At 45.0% G+C, this 17,921-nt stretch overlaps 1 protein-coding gene across 3 annotated transcripts in view; it reads right to left on the reverse strand.

The window, feature by feature from the left end:
- Positions 1-17,921, reverse strand: part of LOC125761048 (tetratricopeptide repeat protein 28) — a 115,763-nt gene that overhangs the window by 81,885 nt on the left and 15,957 nt on the right. For all 3 annotated transcript variants that reach the window (XM_049421813.1, XM_049421815.1, XM_049421814.1), the window contains exon 2: positions 5,709-6,020. In XM_049421813.1, coding sequence (XP_049277770.1) covers positions 5,709-5,732 — 24 coding nt within the window. In that variant the 5' untranslated portion in view covers positions 5,733-6,020. The remainder of the gene's footprint in view (positions 1-5,708; positions 6,021-17,921) is intronic.

A 17,921-nucleotide genomic window follows, 5' to 3' on the forward strand; every position in this document is an offset into this window, starting at 1 on the left:
TACCGAAAGGTCGCGAAACCATGCACCAAACAAAAGCAGACAGGGATAAGTCGGTAGCCTTGGTTTGCCTAATCATTTGCTTCGTACAAAGTTGAAGGCGCTGGACGAAAATTAGCCAAACTGTTTGGTCAACGCTGGAACGCTATCGAAATTTTGCAATCTAGCAACATTGACCAGCATTTGTGATTTTCTGTGTGTGCGCGAGAATCCGGTCAGGCTGTGGTACATCCCTGCCCGAGGGATACTCGTCCACGATCTTATGCTTCATTATCGTACACTACACCTCTTCCCTCCCAACACTGCAGCTTCCGGGAGCTGGAGTGATGAACATTTTTTCACAGCTTTTTCTACTAGCGAAAAAAGATCGCGATCGCGAATCGTGATCGTTTACTTGCCAAATGAGTTGTGAACATGAGATATTTAAATAACGATTCGCTTCCTGGCGAATAACCCCAAACCCTGGGGAGGGAAGGTTATGGTTTCCGCATTCCCGAGCGCATCGGCAGTTCGGGAGGGGAAAAAAAGTGTCTCCAAAATGAGATAGCAAAATGGACATTCCAAAACACGCTCAAACCCGTACATATTGTGTGGCAAATAAATCTGTTACGTGATTACTTCTTCGTTGCATTCGGAGCAGTATCCATAAATAAAGCTAACAAGGGTACCCTCACGGCGTTCTGTCTCCACAACAAAACCATCGATAAAACACAGCTATCAGCGGCCTTAAACATCTGTAACAAATGATCGAAATTTGAAAACAACCACATCAAACGAAAAGAAGTTAACAAAAAAAAAAAACAAAAAAGAAAAATAGTTCCAACTCCGCAGATTTATTGGAGTGAATTTGTGGAGAAAACTTCGCATTTGTACAGCGTTCAACGGTAACCAAAAAAAAAATCAGCCCCCGATCGCATCCCTCCATTTCTATGACACAGCGATCCATGAGACGGTTGGTTTGGTTTTTGGTGGTAGTTGTTAGGCGTTGTCTAGTCCGTGGTCGATGATAAAGCGATTAAATAATATTTATGGAAAATGGGATATATTTATCAGAACGAACCTTTCTTCTTGTGTATATTCCCAGTTTTTTTTTTGCTCGATCCGGTTAACGTTTTCGACAAAACGGCGAAACAAATTGAACCAGCGACTACGAGCGACCAGCTCCGATCGGTTTACCGGAGGTTCGCTGCCATTCCAAAACGATATCTACAGCCGGTTGAAATATTACACATTTCATTTAATCTATGGCTTTCAACGCCCAAAAACCCACGAGACCCTGGTGCTTCACCCCCAACACACAACTACGGAAGCTTACCGGGATCATCCAATCACCTCGCCCGGGGAATGAGGAAATTCGTGGCAACTAGAGTCAGAATAAAAACCTATTTCTGTTTTCGTTTGGTAACCCCTTCATCACTGCTGTCGAATCTGGCGGCATGTGTCTCCATTGGTTTTTTGTTGTTTTTGTTTTCATTCGAACGAATCGAACCTTCCAAAAAAACCGGTCCCTCTATCATCGAGATCGAGAGCGCGAAGTTCGCGCGGTGATCAGTAGTAGTTCGAGCAGCAGCGGATTCGGGGTGTAATTTTTCATCGATCTAAATGATGCGTTCGTTCCTGTGAACGATATTTCGCACAAGCTTAACCCATGATTAGTTTATTTTAAAAATCTAATTTAAGGGAGACGACCTCGTGTTTGTGTTTGTTTTTTTTTTTCAAAACTCCCATTCCACCGACTTTCGATCAGCAGATAAACATTGCGCAGCATTGTTTTGTGGAGGCAGATTCAGCTCCAAATTAGCTAATCTGATAGTGGTTTCTAACGGCATCGGTTTTCAGGCCCTGGGGAGACGATCAGCGCATTCCGCCATTACCGGATCGACATACCGCGGTAGCATAAGATACAGCATTTTATTGTGCTTGATAGCCATCAAACTGCGGACCACCCGGCGGATAAAATGTGCTGGAGTTAATGTTGTTTGCGGCTTTTGCGAGCGAGAGCTAACGAGAATCCTTTAATTAATGCTAAGCAAAGTTTACTTTTCAATTTGTACAGCAGCAGCAAAGAAAAAGAAACAAAAAATGCGTTTTAATTTCCCGTTCAGCACACCGAATGAGCTATAATGAAATCGAACGTACAATTTAGGGATATGTTTTTTTTTTATTTTTTATTTTGAAACAAAACCGTAGAGAACACGACGGACACCACCACCAAGAAGTACCATTAATCTTCTACTTAATGAAATCATCAAACTTCAACCAGAAGGGTATGTGACTTCATGTGACTTTCCCAAAATTAGTCGTCGTTCGTTCGTTCGATTGCCGTTTACGAGATGCAGCGCCGTCGCATCCATTCTTACCTTGACGCGGCTGCTGCAACTAACAAGATGACGGTTGTTCTGATGCCCGTTTTGGAGGTTAAATCTTTCCAAACATCGGCCATCGGGGAAGGAAAAAAAAACAAAACGCAACTCGAAGCTCAATTAGCGACGATTCCTTGCGTTGTGCATCTGATGAAGCACCGGCAAGTAACCAAACTTCAAGATGGCAAAAACAAAACTACAACAACCAAAACAAAAAAACACTCGCAGGAAATGAAGGAATAATGTAGAATGCAAATGTGTCTATCTGCTGTGTGCGAGTTCATCAGCGAGTTATTTTTATCACGCCGCAAAGGACGATTTCTTCGAGTTGCTCGTAAGATCTCTTCACACAGGACAACATCTGTGTTGTAAAGCCCACCTGAATGTTGTCTTTTTGTTTTTTACTTCTCAAAATCTATTGTGTACTAAGGCAAGACATAAAAACTAGAGCATGTACATGCTCATTCCTTCCGCATCGATCGTGCCGTTGGGTGGCGATATAACAAAAACATTCAACCTACCATTCGGCATTTCTTAAGACATCACCAACTGGCGACCTTTACGACTTCCCCGATTCCCGTGGGTTGGTCTTGTATCAGTGGAAACCTGCGTCCGGACGCTTTTGCTACACATCGTACCGGCTGTCTAGGAGTATATTAAGTTGTAATGTTACAGTTGTTCAACCGCCTTCCACACTCAAGGTTGATCCTGACGCGTTGACAGTTGATCAGCACCACTTGGAGCGTGATCGGGCAAGGAATAAAGACAGACAGAGAGAGAGAGAGAGCGAGAAAGAGACGGTTCGGTGTCACCACCGGTCTGAACGCTACACATCATCATCATCTCGCTTGATACACCAGCTTGTGGGAACTATTCGATTCGGGGCAGCCCGTGAAGCAGAAGGAGCACGAACGACGATTGAACAACAGAAATAAAATCAGTGAATAAAATTTTAATGAAGCCCGTTAAGCAGGCCCGAAAACGACATTGCCCCGACAGGGGAGGCCGGTCGGACGAACGTTTGCAATGAAGCGACACAAGTATGTCCAAAGCCAAATGCTGTTGTTTATACACTGGCGGCGCACACGCCCTGTACCCTGGTTTTGATTGGGGTTTGGTGGAAAGGAAATGAATGAACATCATCACCTAATGGTTGGCTGGGAATGGTCGTAAGCGGTCAGCACATCTGTGCGTAAATAAAACCAAACCACCGCGTATCTCATCGCAACTACCAAAGGCGCACACCATTGCGAAAACAGGACTTGGCTGACGGCGAGTACTGGCGCAAGGGAATCAAGAATTTTAAAGTGCAACCGTGAGGTCTTTTAAAAGGGTGAGGGGTGCAACTGAAGGATGGAAATTATTATGAGAAAATTTTCATATTTATACAACTGCAAGGTGTGCATCGGGAATAACACATTCCGATTCTAGTGCTCGGTGGGCTAGATTTGTTCCCGTAGCTACCGTACCGCCAACGGACGTACAGATCGAACTTCAAGGTTCGTGTGCAAATTGGCACATTTCCCGCGCAAACCTGGCCACAGTTTGCCATCCGAACCGGAATTGCTCGAGGAGACTGCTAATTAATGCACCATTGGAAGGAGAGTCATCTCCAGCATTAATCGCTTACCTGGTGAGCTTTCCTTTCTATTTGCTTCCAAAAGCCGGAAGATCTTGCGCATGTTTTGACGTTTCGATGGAATTAATGTCCCAAAAAAAAAGAGGCGACTCTTGGGTATTAACGTTTGTGGCAACAATCAGGTGGCGTTATGTAAGGAGAGACATTTCTAGTGTTAAAATACACTTTGTAGTAAAAACATTCAACAGCCTAAGCTTTTTGAAATAATCCTATTGCGAAATATGCTTCTGTCTTCGTAGGTTTGCAAACATGAAGACGATGCACGAATTTCGGAACCCGCTGCGTTTGCAATTAACGTCGACCCAAAGTGGCAATAAAGTATTGCACCGAAGCGGATGCATTATGGCTTACTTCACCTGCTTCGGCAGGTTTTTTTAGTGATGCTAGCGGAAATGGGAAAGTAGCGAGTGTTACGAAACCGATTCCATTCATACACGCACGCGAGGATAGATGATGATGGTCATTCGGACAAATGTTTCCAAAGTGCAGTTACCGATTGGTGTTCGCACTGGGTTACGGCACGTAACGTAGTGACGCATCGTCTGCACAAGACTTATGCAATAACTTTAGGCGCGTAGGTTCGAATTTGCATCCTTAATTCTGCTTGTCAGAGGAATTGAACACTGCAAAAAGTTAAAGTGGAATCACACCGACAGCTTTCGGTTGTCTTATTAAGCCATCGTTCGATTGAGCTTTCGGTCCCGGGAAAAAAAAGCTGGCACACTTGGAACGTTCGACAGACAGGCAAACAAATGATACCGTACCGGAGCGCAGACCAAGCCAGAAAAGCAATCCCTCCAGCGAATGTCGAGAGACGACAGCGTACTATCCCGGCGTACAAAACAAAAAAATGTATTGCTAATGAAGAAAGTTATCTGTTAACATTCCAGCACAAAATTTGCCAGTTTAATTACCGTTTAACAAACTGCACCCTACGGGGCGGTTTGGAGGTTGTTTTTTTTTGGTTGGTGAAACTTTATCTTAATTATTCGATTCTTCGCTGCTTAAGTTTCTTCCGGGCGTTCCGGGCGCACGCACAACCGTAGCCGTTTTTGTGAACGAAGCATAATGTGCTTACTGTGCCCGCTGGTGCTTCGATACTGCTCAGGGTGACTGAATGAACAGCAATGCTGATAAAGACCCCAAAAAAGGGCAAAAAACCAAGAAAAAAAATCCCAACGACGAGGAAACACGCAGCGGGATTCGACGGGGAATCGACGTGGGAAAATACATAAATCGTCTTTATATTTCAATTAATTATTTCAATCCCTATACCTGCGAAACAAAATCGCTTCCCCCCCTCGAGATCGAAGGTCCTTCAGTGTGTGAGGGAGTCCTTTTTGCGGGGCGAAAAAACAAAAAACACAAACCAACATCGAATATGATTTTTTTTCTCTTCCTGGCATTTTGCATTTCATCGCACGCTGCACACGCCAAACCCTTTTGGCATGAATTAATGGTTCGCTTAATCGGTTGTAATGAACCGTGGGCTTTCTGCAGGGAATTCACTATCGTAGCTTTGTTTCCATTTTTTTTTGCAACGCCGTCTAATTTGTTTGTGTGCTATACCACCTGTTGATAGGTGCGCAGCCCGTACACATCTTTATTCTCTTTTAACCATTTCTTCGCCACCATGACACCATGTAATTCGGGATTAAATTGCGAATATTCATATATGCACTCGGCAGATGACCTTTTTTGGGACTTACCTCTGAAAAATCGCGTTGCGACATGTTGCCGCCGATATATCACCGTCTGCTCGCGTGCTGCTAAAGGTGTCTGCATTCGCTGCCGATGCTGACCGTAAGCTATGATTGTTGTTAACACAAGGTTTTGCTTTCTGCCTTGCTGCCTTTTCGTGCCATTTCCCTATAGAAAAACGCTTTGCTTCTTGCTATGAATATAGACTGCAACACTTTTTTTTTGCAAACTTCACCACTACAATATTCACTGTGATTTTTATCCACTATTCAGAGCAACACATTTACGGTACACTTAAAAAAAACTTAATTCAGCTGTAACTAAATGGAAAGCATAATAATCACATCAGTATGCAAAATCATTAACCTTGGAAGTAAAATCATCAAAAATACGATATACACTAAAGGATAGATTGTTCTTGGTTGACACTGCACGGCTCGTTTACGTCTGTAAAACACACACACACACACACACGCTCGTTCCACTGCCGTACATTCCAACTGATTTAAATGTACCCCCCGAAGCCATATGAGTACGTCTCGTGAATGACAAAACGAAAGATTTCAACCGTCCTAAGACGACGAACCCGATGTTCCCGAGTTTTTGTTGCCGATACATTCAAACGTATTATTCATCACCGCTATAGTCGGTTCGTCGTCGACTTCGTTGTCATCAACGATTGTCAACACCACTTTGTTGCGCTGATCTTTCCCATCATCATCATCAGTACTACCATCGTCAGCAACATTTTGCGATGTTCATCAAGCAGAAGAACCAGACGAACAGAACATTCGATGCTGATCGAAGCGCGCACATGTATCGATGAGCTTGTAAGCCCGCCAAACAACTGGATCCATCGTGGCATAAAGATTCGGCTGCAAAAATGCGAGCACCCCCGCTAGGCCTACCGACTCCACTGCCGGCCGAAATGTTCCAAATTGAATAACTTTCATGCGGTCATAAAACTTAATTGATTTTCAGCTTTAACCGTTTTCCATCGCGCATTAGTGGTTGAACGTTTCCCAGCCTTCGCCACTGCTGCCTTTTTGGTGGAAAAGGTCATCGGGAAGAAAATGTATAAATTTCTTCCGCCTCACAGCCAGGCCCGTATTCCGGGAAGTTGGGTAGAATCAATGTTTTTTTTTCGTTCTCTCGTGGGATGAATCAACACGCCACGGGTTTTCGAATGGATGAGGGACGGTTTTACGTCACATACGTCGTGTAGCTTCTTTTTGTGTTCTGCACACTGCACGTGTCTGGCTGGGTAACGGCTTAAGCCACTGGATGGCCGTTCGTTCTAGATGGCAGGATGTTCCATTTTTACGCGAGTGCAGCTGTTGATGGATTATTATGACGATATTGTCCTCCAGGGATTTCCATCCATCGGTTGTGTTTGTCTGTAGTAAATGCATGATGGAAAAGGGAGAGAGAGAGAGAAAAAATACAGTTATTTAAAAAAACACTATTACGAGATGGTACACAACTGGAGTGGAAAAAAACGCGTTACTGAGGAAAAGGCTTTCCATTAATTTTTTTAAACGTAAAGGAATCACTTCTTCTGCTTGTGCTTAACTAACGGTACCATCCATGCATAAGGATATTCAGTTGCCAACACATCCCCACCCCATTCCTTTCCACCTCACCGATCATACCCAAACCAACTGACCCTTGCCGAAAGGGCTCTCACTACGATCGCGATGGGGTGGTTTCCGAAAATTGAAGAGCTAAAAAACACACACAAACGCTTGAAAGCCCTTCGGCATTCGGAAGAGTTTAATGGAGGACGAGGAGAAAGAGGCTGGGATGGGAGTTTCTTACAGATTTTCACACTGGAGAAAATTAAATGGGACGGCTCCTGCCGGGCCCGAGAGTAACAAATGGGAGATTTAAATTAAATGTTGCAGCATATTTTTTTACCGACAAAAGAACACACAAAATATGTTGCGCTTTGTTGTTGCGGAAGGGATAGCATTGCGGCAAATGGTACAGGCGAAACGAACAGAACTGCAGGACTAATCCTTGCAAAGTGGTGGATTGTGGTACACAACAAAGCAAAAAACGATCCAGAATTCACACACACACAACGGTGAGATAAAGATGAGGAAATGGTCTGTTTTCCCCTTCCATTTTGCTTTTTTTCTCACCTCCTGAGAAAGCTTTCTCTTCCATGCATTCTGACCACTGGTGCAGCGGGTTGAGTGCTTCTTTATGACAGAACTAATTTAAAACGCCATCAGAACTCCCCGATGGGCGAATGGGTGTTAAGGTGAAAAATGATACACAATACCTAAACGGTACCTTTTCGGGCGGTGTTCGAGAAAAAAAAATGATTTATAAATTACCATCCCCCGATGTTACACGTTCGGTTTCGAGTGATGCGGGAAAAAAATGCGCTTGGGAAATCGATCAATCGTTACATTGTTTTACATTGAAAAGTGCTTTAGTGTGTGTTTGTATGTGACATATGCAGAAGCTGACGATATGAAACTCTGAGTATAGGAAGTAGTGATGCACAGGTCGTCCCGAACCTACCGGGAAGGAGCCATCCATAAGTACCCCCGTAGCAAAAAGTCGTCCCTTAAGCCTTAAGGGACGAAAAAAGCGTCGCCGCTTAGTATCGTCCCTGAAAAGCTCTTAGGCGGCTGAACCAATGGCAATTCGACATGACGCTAGCTCTTAAGCGACTGAACGCTTGCATGCTATGATAGCATGTACTAAGCGGCGCCGTTTTATCGATTTTTTGCTACTTGGGTAGTGCTAGTAGGTTCTAATGATCATACGATTCATTTCATGGTTTGAACCGGTGCAGCAGAATTGGAATCGTCTAAAAACCGTAGGAGCAACGGGTTTGAGCCTACTTATTAACACGTTGGCTGCCACACCTATTTTGGTCGTGTTTCCTGCCAGGCCGAGCCGTTTTGTCATACAATTCAAAATCATCATCATATCAAAAATGAAAGCCATGCCAGCTAAAGTGTTAATATAAGTAGGCTCAGTAGTTCCGAGCCGAACTCGCTGCATCAACGGGTCGGAGTCGCTTATGGTAGCTGGCACCTACCGGAATCGTTGCACCTACTGAACCTACTGAACTTTCTTCGACCCGAGTTCGACCCGAACCCGTCGCACCCAGGGGTCGGAGTCGTTTATGGTAGCTTGCACCTACTGGACCTACTGAACCTACTTGTATCTACGGACCGACCCGAACCGATTCGGGTCGCTTATGGATGGCTCCGATTCGGTAGGTTGGTGTCGAACGGCCCATCACTAGTAGGTTCCCGTCGGTGCAAGTACGTTTAGTAACTCTGATCCATGGACAACACCGAGGTGTGTTTCAACTAGTGATGTGTAATTCGGAGTGGAATCGTGGATCCACTCCGACTCCGCGTGCGAAAAATTGATTCCGACTCCGACTAAACACCAAAATTGACTCCGGGGAGTCCGATCGAGTCCGGTCGAGCCCGGCCGACTCCGAGTACGATCGTGTCCGAATGGGTCCGAGCGATTCCGGATGAGTCCGAATGGGTTCAGATTAGTGATGGGCACTCGGAATCGGAACTACCTGGTTCCGATTCCGTGTTTGGAATCGGTTCCGATTCCGCTTCTGGAATCGATTCCGATTCCGGAGTCGGTTCCGATTCCGGAGTCGGTTCCGATTCCGGAGCCGCTTCCAATGTTTATGTATGTATGTGAACATCAAAATCAAATTGTTGACAAGCGTTGTGGTAATAGTCCAGAAATAATCTGATTCAACTAAGAATTTAATGGTATTAGTAATTTGAAGCAATTAATTAATTTATGGGATTATTAAATTTATTATTTATGGGAAATTAAATAAGTTTAACTCAGATTTATAATGGTAAAATCTTTTATGATCTATTGTTGCTCACATACATAAACATTGGAAGCGACATTACTAAAGCGCGCATGGAATGATGTACAATAATGAAAACAAAAACAATAAATTCCGAAACCGATTCCGGAATCGGAACCGATTCCGGAATCGGAACCGATTCCGATTCCGGAATTGGAACCGATTCCGGAAAGTGGTTCCGAACCTACTTTCCGGAATCAATTCCGAAAATTTTCGGGGCTAGCCGGAATCGATTCCGACCAAAAATTCATTTTTCCCATCACTAGTTCAGATGAGTCGATCGAGTCCGACTAGTCATAGATAAATTGTATATTTTGCAGAACTCGAGGCCCCCACTCCCCTTTTACTTCTCCGACTCTGGTAAAATTGAAAAGTTACCCATCACTGGTTTCAACATTTGTGGGGAGGTGGGGTAGGTCAACTAATCTAACAATTTTTGAGTAGCTTAATAGTTGCATGATCCCCTTCTTGCATTTGCGGATTGCACCTATAAATCGGAGTCGATTCCAATTTACTCGCTCTCGACTCCAGGTTCAGATCCGTTTAATGATTCGTATGACCCAATCACTAATAGGGAGAGAGTTGGTGAATGGAAATATCCTTCTTTCTTTCTCAATCGATGCACATCGCAGAAATGCTTATGTTCACCTGTGCTAGATTTCTTACATTCCTTACCGGAATGTGGCGGTAACGGACCGATCACCCCCCGCCCAACACTCCCCACCGCCTACCTAATTGGAACTCAACACAGCTCGATCCAAGCACATCCAACTACTGCCCAAAAACAAACAAAGCGACAGAGGAAAGCATCCGAATCCGAATGACAACCGAGCGACTGTGGCAAGCAATCCGTCATCATTTTTCAAACCTCGCGTCAACATCAACCCGCGCACGGTACGCGGCAAAGCATTCCGGCCGGCTGTAAGTGTAAGTAGCGCTTTTGTGTAGGCAGAAAAATGTCTAGCATCCGTAGCCTTTGTAAGCCTGTTCCGCCGGTACATGCTGCGCGCTTCGTTGAATATGGAAGTATGTTAAAGCACTCCGGGTCCTAGTGCACGATCAATCGATCTTGTATGGCCGGGGTTCAGAATGCCGACATGTGCGACATGTGATTGGACATGTTTCCTCCATTGTTTGTCGGCTACGGGCAGGTTCATCGCTTCACACACCACTCACCGGTTAGCATTAGGCGCTTTGCTTCGGTAGGAAGGGAAACATTAAAACACAAACGCTTGCCACCGCTGGACGGATGAGCGACGATACACACTTTGTTACGAATAGAGAAACGAAGCTAAATTTAATAATAAATAGTCTAATTTCATTCAAACCATTTAATGCGCAGGGTTTGATTTCAATGAATGGTTGTACCCCCGGGGACAATTACCCGGTGTCGATCAACGATCTCGTACGTACGTGCAGCAGAAGTACACTCCGGTACAAAACCATCGGTTCCACGTATGGGAAACAGTTCTTCCGATGCTTAATATGGATAATTTATCTCGTCGTTTATGCGCCTATGTTTATGACAGCAATGTACGTATGTCATCTAGAACGTGCCGGGTGCAAAGCTGTATCGGTTGTCCGGAGATGATCTTCGGCTCCGTTGCTTTGCTGTAAATGGTCACACTCGTCCGTCCCACGCGTCCGCCCTTGTAATCCACCCGAAATGAGATCCTTATGATTGTTCTTTCCCCTGTTCAGCAGCCCAGTACCCAGGTGGATACGGGAGAATCGATGAAACAAGGCATAATACACACAAAAAACGGCCTCTTCTAGCAACCAACGCACAACAGCGGCGGAATGGCTGCCAACCCAGCCTACTGCGGCGGGGTTGATACCAGTGATGACAACTTTAAAGACGATTGGTGTGTCTTCACCGTTGTTCGATGGTTGCATTCGAAAACGATATGAATTTGTTGGTTAAACTATCTTCATTCGTCGTTGCCAGCTCTTCTTGCTTCTGCAGCATCGGTTGGTCGATTTTTTGTTTTCGTGTGCGTATGCTGGTTTATGTCCGTTCTCGTTGTACGGTTTGTCTGCGTACAGCGCTGCAAAACCCCTTCACTGGAATGGATCGGCTTCTTAGCTTCTCGATTTTTATTTATTTCTGCCATAAATTAATAAATTTGAAGCCCATCGTTTCCACCCCGTTTGCAGCCTTTACTGCCCCATGCCCCCCCTTCCTCCTCCCACACTGAATGTCTCGTGCGCGCTTTGCAGGATTTGGACGCCTTGCACCAAACAGTCGGTAACAGATTACGACCGCCGGACGTTCGATTCTCCGGTGGGCTATATGCGACAACGATGCACAAACAAGCGACGAACGCGCTCGCGTCGGTTTGTGATCGAAATTTGTGATTGCCCCGATGGACAACGATCGCTGAGGTTACGAGTACGAGTTGTGGACCATGGCAAAAACAAAAAAAAAACACTTGAGAGGTATGGCCCAGTGGCCAACGAACGGAGGCCACACAGTATCCTGCTGCGGACGGGTGCGGGCGGGAGTGACTGCGGGGGGTTGAACCTGCGCACCATCATTGCCTAGCGGAGAGCGTAAGATTAGCGAAACATGTAGCGATATTTTTTTACGAACGTACACGTTTCATTTTGTTCGCCAGGGTCTGGCGTGCACGGTGCGTGGCGAACTTCTTGATGGAAAAATTACGCTCCACGCAATGGGGAAGACCCCGTAAGTTACGAGCCGGGCACTAACCGGACCATGTGTTGTGTACCGGGGCACGCTGAGATAATGAAGATACTCGGAACATTACGCCATTGAATGGGTCGCTTTCAACAAGCGATCCGATGTGGATGGGATGAAGGTGGAAGGGCCGGATCCGACGGTAACGACAACCGCGGCACAGGATTTGATTTCCGATGAAGCGATTCTGCGTTCCCACAGGAATTTTTTTGTTGTTGCGAAAATGTCACCCGAAGTGGTCGGTGTCGATGGAACGCAGCTGGAATGTTGATACAAAATTTACGTGGGACGTACGGGAAGATTTATGTGGCGGGTTGCATGATGACAGGTTTCGATTGGCACAAGACCCGGATGAAAACGGTCCCCGATCTACGAGGACGGGACACAATGTGAGCTGCGGAAACCTGGAGCTGCTGGATCTATCGCTAAGCTACAAATCAATGGTCGTTGGCATTGAACATCGGTGCAGGTGACAATCGGGCACCGTGTTGCGTAAGGCCGTTGAAGGTAAGGGAAAGTTCTAAGAACACTAATCCAATACGATCGCCAAACGTTATCTGGTAGTTGCTTGCCATATTATTTGTAAAGAATAAAACATTTTTTCGCGATTTGTCTCAAGTAAATCTCTACCACTTGTTTGGTATGATTAGTTGTAAAAATTTCAAAACCCTGTATTCGTAATTTGCTAAACAGCAAAACATTTCTTAAGCCACGGATAACGATTACTTTCACTCATAATTGTTTGACTACTTCATCCAGGTACAGCAGCGGACGAGTGACGGGCAAAATTACTTCCCCATTCTAATAGCTGCCACGACAATACACCACCTTAGAGTGCCACTTTTCGTCGAGCAAAATCACACAAAAACGGCCCTGGTCGAGCATATTATTAAGCTACCACTCTTGCTTAAGTGATATCGATTGATGACGCTGCTAACGATCACGGGAATTAGTCGCCAGGGATGGTGTTTTTGAGGGGTAAAGCTAACCTCAAAATCTGTGCCTCCCCATGCCGGTGGGGGGTTCTCCCGTTTAGGAAACGCAACGGAATTCACAAGCAGCAGCAGTGAAAGTCGACCCAATCGTTCACAACCAGTGAGCGGCTTTCGTTGTGGCCGCTTTTCAAGCTACCGAAAAGATCAACCCGGCAAGATTACCTTCTAATGCATTCACAACCGCACAGACAATAGGCTCGTCCCGAAACCCGGCATTGATAGAAGAAAGGACACAACGCGCTGAGAGTATGTGTGTGTGTGTCTGTACCGAGCGTCCGGTTCGCGCGCATATGCTCAACATCCGGCCCTACTGGGAGGGGCCTCAGAGTGAGTCGTCATTCGACACGATCCCGCGCTCGCATAGAAGGCTTTCCGTGATTCCGTGACCCACAAAAAAAAGCGCAACTTTAAGACGCAAAACGGACCAAAAAGACCTGATGCGTACCACCAGAAATGGACGAAGTTAAAGATTTATAATTAACAGCAAACCGCGGCATGGCTCTGATCCCACCCCGGGTGTCCCTGATGATCATTGAATCTTTGTGTTCCCGTGGCCCTTCCGTCACTATTCAGATCTGTGCTTTCCATTTTGTTTGTTTTTCTACCCATTCTCTCCCTATCCTCCTCTCTCCCTTTCTCTCTCTCTCTCACCCACTCTGTATTTCCTTTTCTCCGGAAGGGTTGTTAAAATGTCCAATAAAGCTGACTAGAATACACACATACACACATGCAGATACCGGTGCCGGTCGTTCGTCTTCATCTTCATTTGCTCAACAACCAAAAAAAAATACGAACGAAAGATGATGTCCACCCAAAAACCCAAGGGTCGTATTTACTTTGACCCCCGGGAATACGGTGGAATCCTAGAGCAGCCAAAACCAGTTGCGGATAGAATCGAGTGTGCCGCTTTCCACACGGCCAATGTTGCTACCGTTCGGTGTTTTTAATTGCCCGTGTTGTTGCTGTTGTTGCTGGTGTTGTTGTTGCACCCTTCCCCTGTTGTGCCGCACCGCACAACACACCGCAACACAAAGCTTACCGCCAGGTCACTAATCGGGGCTTGTGGAATGCGCCGTTGCTGGCGGAAGATGAACGTTTCGAGTGCTCGGCAAACGTCGATGGATTAGCTTCACCGTGCGCGGCTTATGTGGTAGTTATGTTAGATGGGTTCTTTGTTAGCCCGTTTTTATTGATATGCTTCTCAGATAATGGCCCCCGGAGAAGGGGGGGGGGGGGGGGGTGTAATAAAGAACCGCGAAGGTGAAGCGAGGGGTTTGTTTTTCCTCCCATTTTACCATTCCATTCCACCATCACCAACGGGGTTCGTTTTCATCGAGCTTCTAATTTCAATTTGCAACCGAAAGGTGGTCGTCTTTTTGTGTGTGTTTTTTTGGGTTCCATTCAAGCTTGCAAACAAAAGACTTAAACTCAAGCACGTATCCATGTGTAAATCGTCGCTTTTTTTCGGAAGCTCTAGATGACACCCAAAAAAAGAAAAAATGCCTATCCAATGATCTTTAGCTGATGATGAATTTCTAACCCACCAAGATATGGTAGCTACATTCTATTTAGATGATTTGAAAAGGGGAAAATGCTCTCTTCCAATGGAAGTTCAACTAAACACCCGCAACTGACCGGCCTTTCGGAATGGAAAGCTTCGCGCGCTCATTAAACGTAACGCGAGCATTCGCTACAAAACACTTGTTTTGCATCGCTACACCGGAGTTGCTTGTAATGTCTTCATTGTAAGACTGAAAGCTATATAATTAAGCGTACACACACACTGGTTGGAGCAACCAACAACGAAAAAAAAATTCCCATCCCGGCACGCGGAAGCTCGGGGGGCACGGGGAAGCGACAGCGCGTTAGGGGTCGGCGAAAAATGAAAACCTTTTATTCAAATAATACAGCTGCACCATTTACGATTGGTATGAAGGTATGTAAATTTTTTTTTCGTATACCCTCCAAAACATCCCCCTCCGGAGCAGCACCGATCCCCACCTAACACACCATACAAAGAAAGGGCAAACGCAACTGTTCTACTGAGCAAAAAAAAACCCAAAAAAAGGCTTTCAACGAACGTCCCACTACAGTTCCTGGTGACATTTCCTGCAGGGAAGGGAGGAATGTGTAATTTCCGTCCCGAAGGGGAACATTTTTCGTGGCCAGCCATTTTTGTGGCACTTATTTGAATAAAATGGATTCTTCCTTCCGACGGTGGTGCACCGGGATGAACCGGGGCTAACGATCAAACACCACTGGCAACGGATGACGGTGAGTGGATTTGATGTATCCAAACAAGGCGTCTCGGGGTTTTGATAAAACTGATAGCAGAAAGCAGAAAAGATGAAAATTTAAATGAAACTACTCCAAATGGGTTTTGGTTGGGACTGTTTTTTTTCGCCCCTTCCCTTGTCCGTTTCACCCTTAAAGATGCGGTGATGAGGGTTTTTTGTTTGTTTTTGGGGGCCTGTTATTTGTTTCAATGTTGCTGTACTTTTTCCCCATTCCATAAGCTTTTTTTCACCTTAAGGACACTGCTAGGACACTTTTAGGACATGCAACTGTGGAACCGTGTGGCAGGTAAAAGGAAACGAAGGTCTGCGGGTACTATTCGCCCAAAATATTTGTGGCCACCAGGCGGGAAATTTGCCTGCCTGAGTACGAGACCGTCATTCGACATCCGTCGTCTGCTTGACATGCCCCGTTCATCAGAGCGAGAGAGATCAGACGATTGGGACGGCAAAACCCCTTCCATCCCTTCCATCAAAACTCGTCCACAAACCACCAAAGGGGTGACCCACCAGATTAGGGTGACCGATCTGAATCCATTGTGCTCCGGATGCCGGAATCCTTTCTCCGAGCTACCGCGCGACTTTGTTTTTCCCTGTTCATTCGCTTTGTCGCGCTTCAATCTTTCGTTTTGTTTGTTTCAGGACGCGCATTCTGGTGGACATCCCACGACCAAACCAAAAAAAAATACAAGACAGGAAATACGTTGGCTGGTGCCGGCTTTTTGAAGCTTTTTGTTTGGTACCGTTTTGTGATGTGCATCACAACGGTGCATCAACGCTGCATATGCAGCTGACTTTATCGGATCGGTTCGACCTTTCTGGGCCGTGTGAATTCGCTGCATGGTACAAGCATCTGTGTGTGTGTGTGTGTGTGTGTGTGTTTTTTTGGGGAATCGTTGCAATGGGATGCTGGATTGGATTGATTGGATGAAATACGTGCCGTGTCGAGCCCGTGTGTGCCCGAGTGTGATTGAAACGAGTACGGCAATTCGGTCTGCGCAACTGGGGCTGTGAGAAACTGTTGTCAAGAAAATTGGCTATCCAATTAAATTGAGCCCATGGTTCCGTTTGAGAGAACCAAAAACAAAAACCCCAGGAAATAAAAACAAACAAAAAAACATGAAAAAATGAAATTGTCCAAAAATCTCTCACATGCCTTTCAGCTTCTGGTGCTGGGTTTTAAACCTTAGCGGAACGTGAAAACCCTTTGGTATGTTGCATTGTATTTTTTTTAAGCGTATCCTTTCAACTAAAGCAAACAGCAAAAAAAAGAAACAAACCATTTTTGCATATGCTATTTATTTAATTTGATTGGCTACAGTTGGCAAACATGGCGGATTCCCGCCTTTTTTGTACGGGTACAGTGCAATAGATGTGTTTTTTCCGTAACATGATAAGGGTGAAACATAAAAAAGCATCAATAAGTTTGATATAAAACATCTCAGAGTGAAGAATAATTGACAATTTGAGATGAGTTAGCACAGGAAAAAACTACTTTACCTAAACAATTAAAAAAATATTCTGTAAAATCCATATTATATTGTCAACAATAATAAATCAAAATGTTTGAATCTAAAGGTGCAATATCAAAACGAAGGAATACAAAAAAAGTTAAACCGTTTGTTGCTAATAAAATATTTTCCCTTTTTCAAAAAATCGAGCCATTTTTTGTAAACAAATTGGCGTCCTGAACGGTTGGCTTGAATTATGGGTCAGTGATGAGATGATTAAGGGTTTCACTAGAAGAAATTTTACGAGAAGTACGGCGATTATTCACTTGCTAGAATGTGGGAATGATAGGGACGTGTTGGATGGAAACGCCCGTACCTGTCACACAAGCCATCACCAACCTTGTCAGGCTATAGCTAGGGAGCATTGCAAGGGTAAATGAGTGAGAACAAAAAAATATAAACGAACCCGTTGGCGACATGACGAACTACAGGAAACTCGCTACCTTAATGAAGACATTAGCCTTTAAGTGCACCGAAGGAACTGCATTACTCTCTGGGCGATTCAACTCCGCAAAACACCCATTTCCGTTTGCTTTGGAAGTTGCTGTAGCAATGCTTTAACGATAAAAGAAAAACATAACGCCTTCCCTATGTAACCTGACGTCGAATGCCCCTATCAACGTTGGGCGGGTTGTTTCCCCTCACCGTAAGAGACGTAATAAAACAAACTAAATTTCAACAGCAGCACCAATGGTAATGAACTTCATTCTCTGTGCTCCTTCTTAATTGTGTTATAATATTTGTTTTCAGCTTCACCTTTGGTTACATTACCTCACACACACACACACCGGGCGGTCAATTGTGGCGATACGATCGTTTTCACGCAACGTGATGCGTTCGTTAATGAGT

Source organism: Anopheles funestus, chromosome 2RL, assembly GCF_943734845.2.
Source record: "Anopheles funestus chromosome 2RL, idAnoFuneDA-416_04, whole genome shotgun sequence".
In the NCBI taxonomy this organism is placed as follows: Eukaryota; Metazoa; Arthropoda; class Insecta; order Diptera; family Culicidae; genus Anopheles; species Anopheles funestus.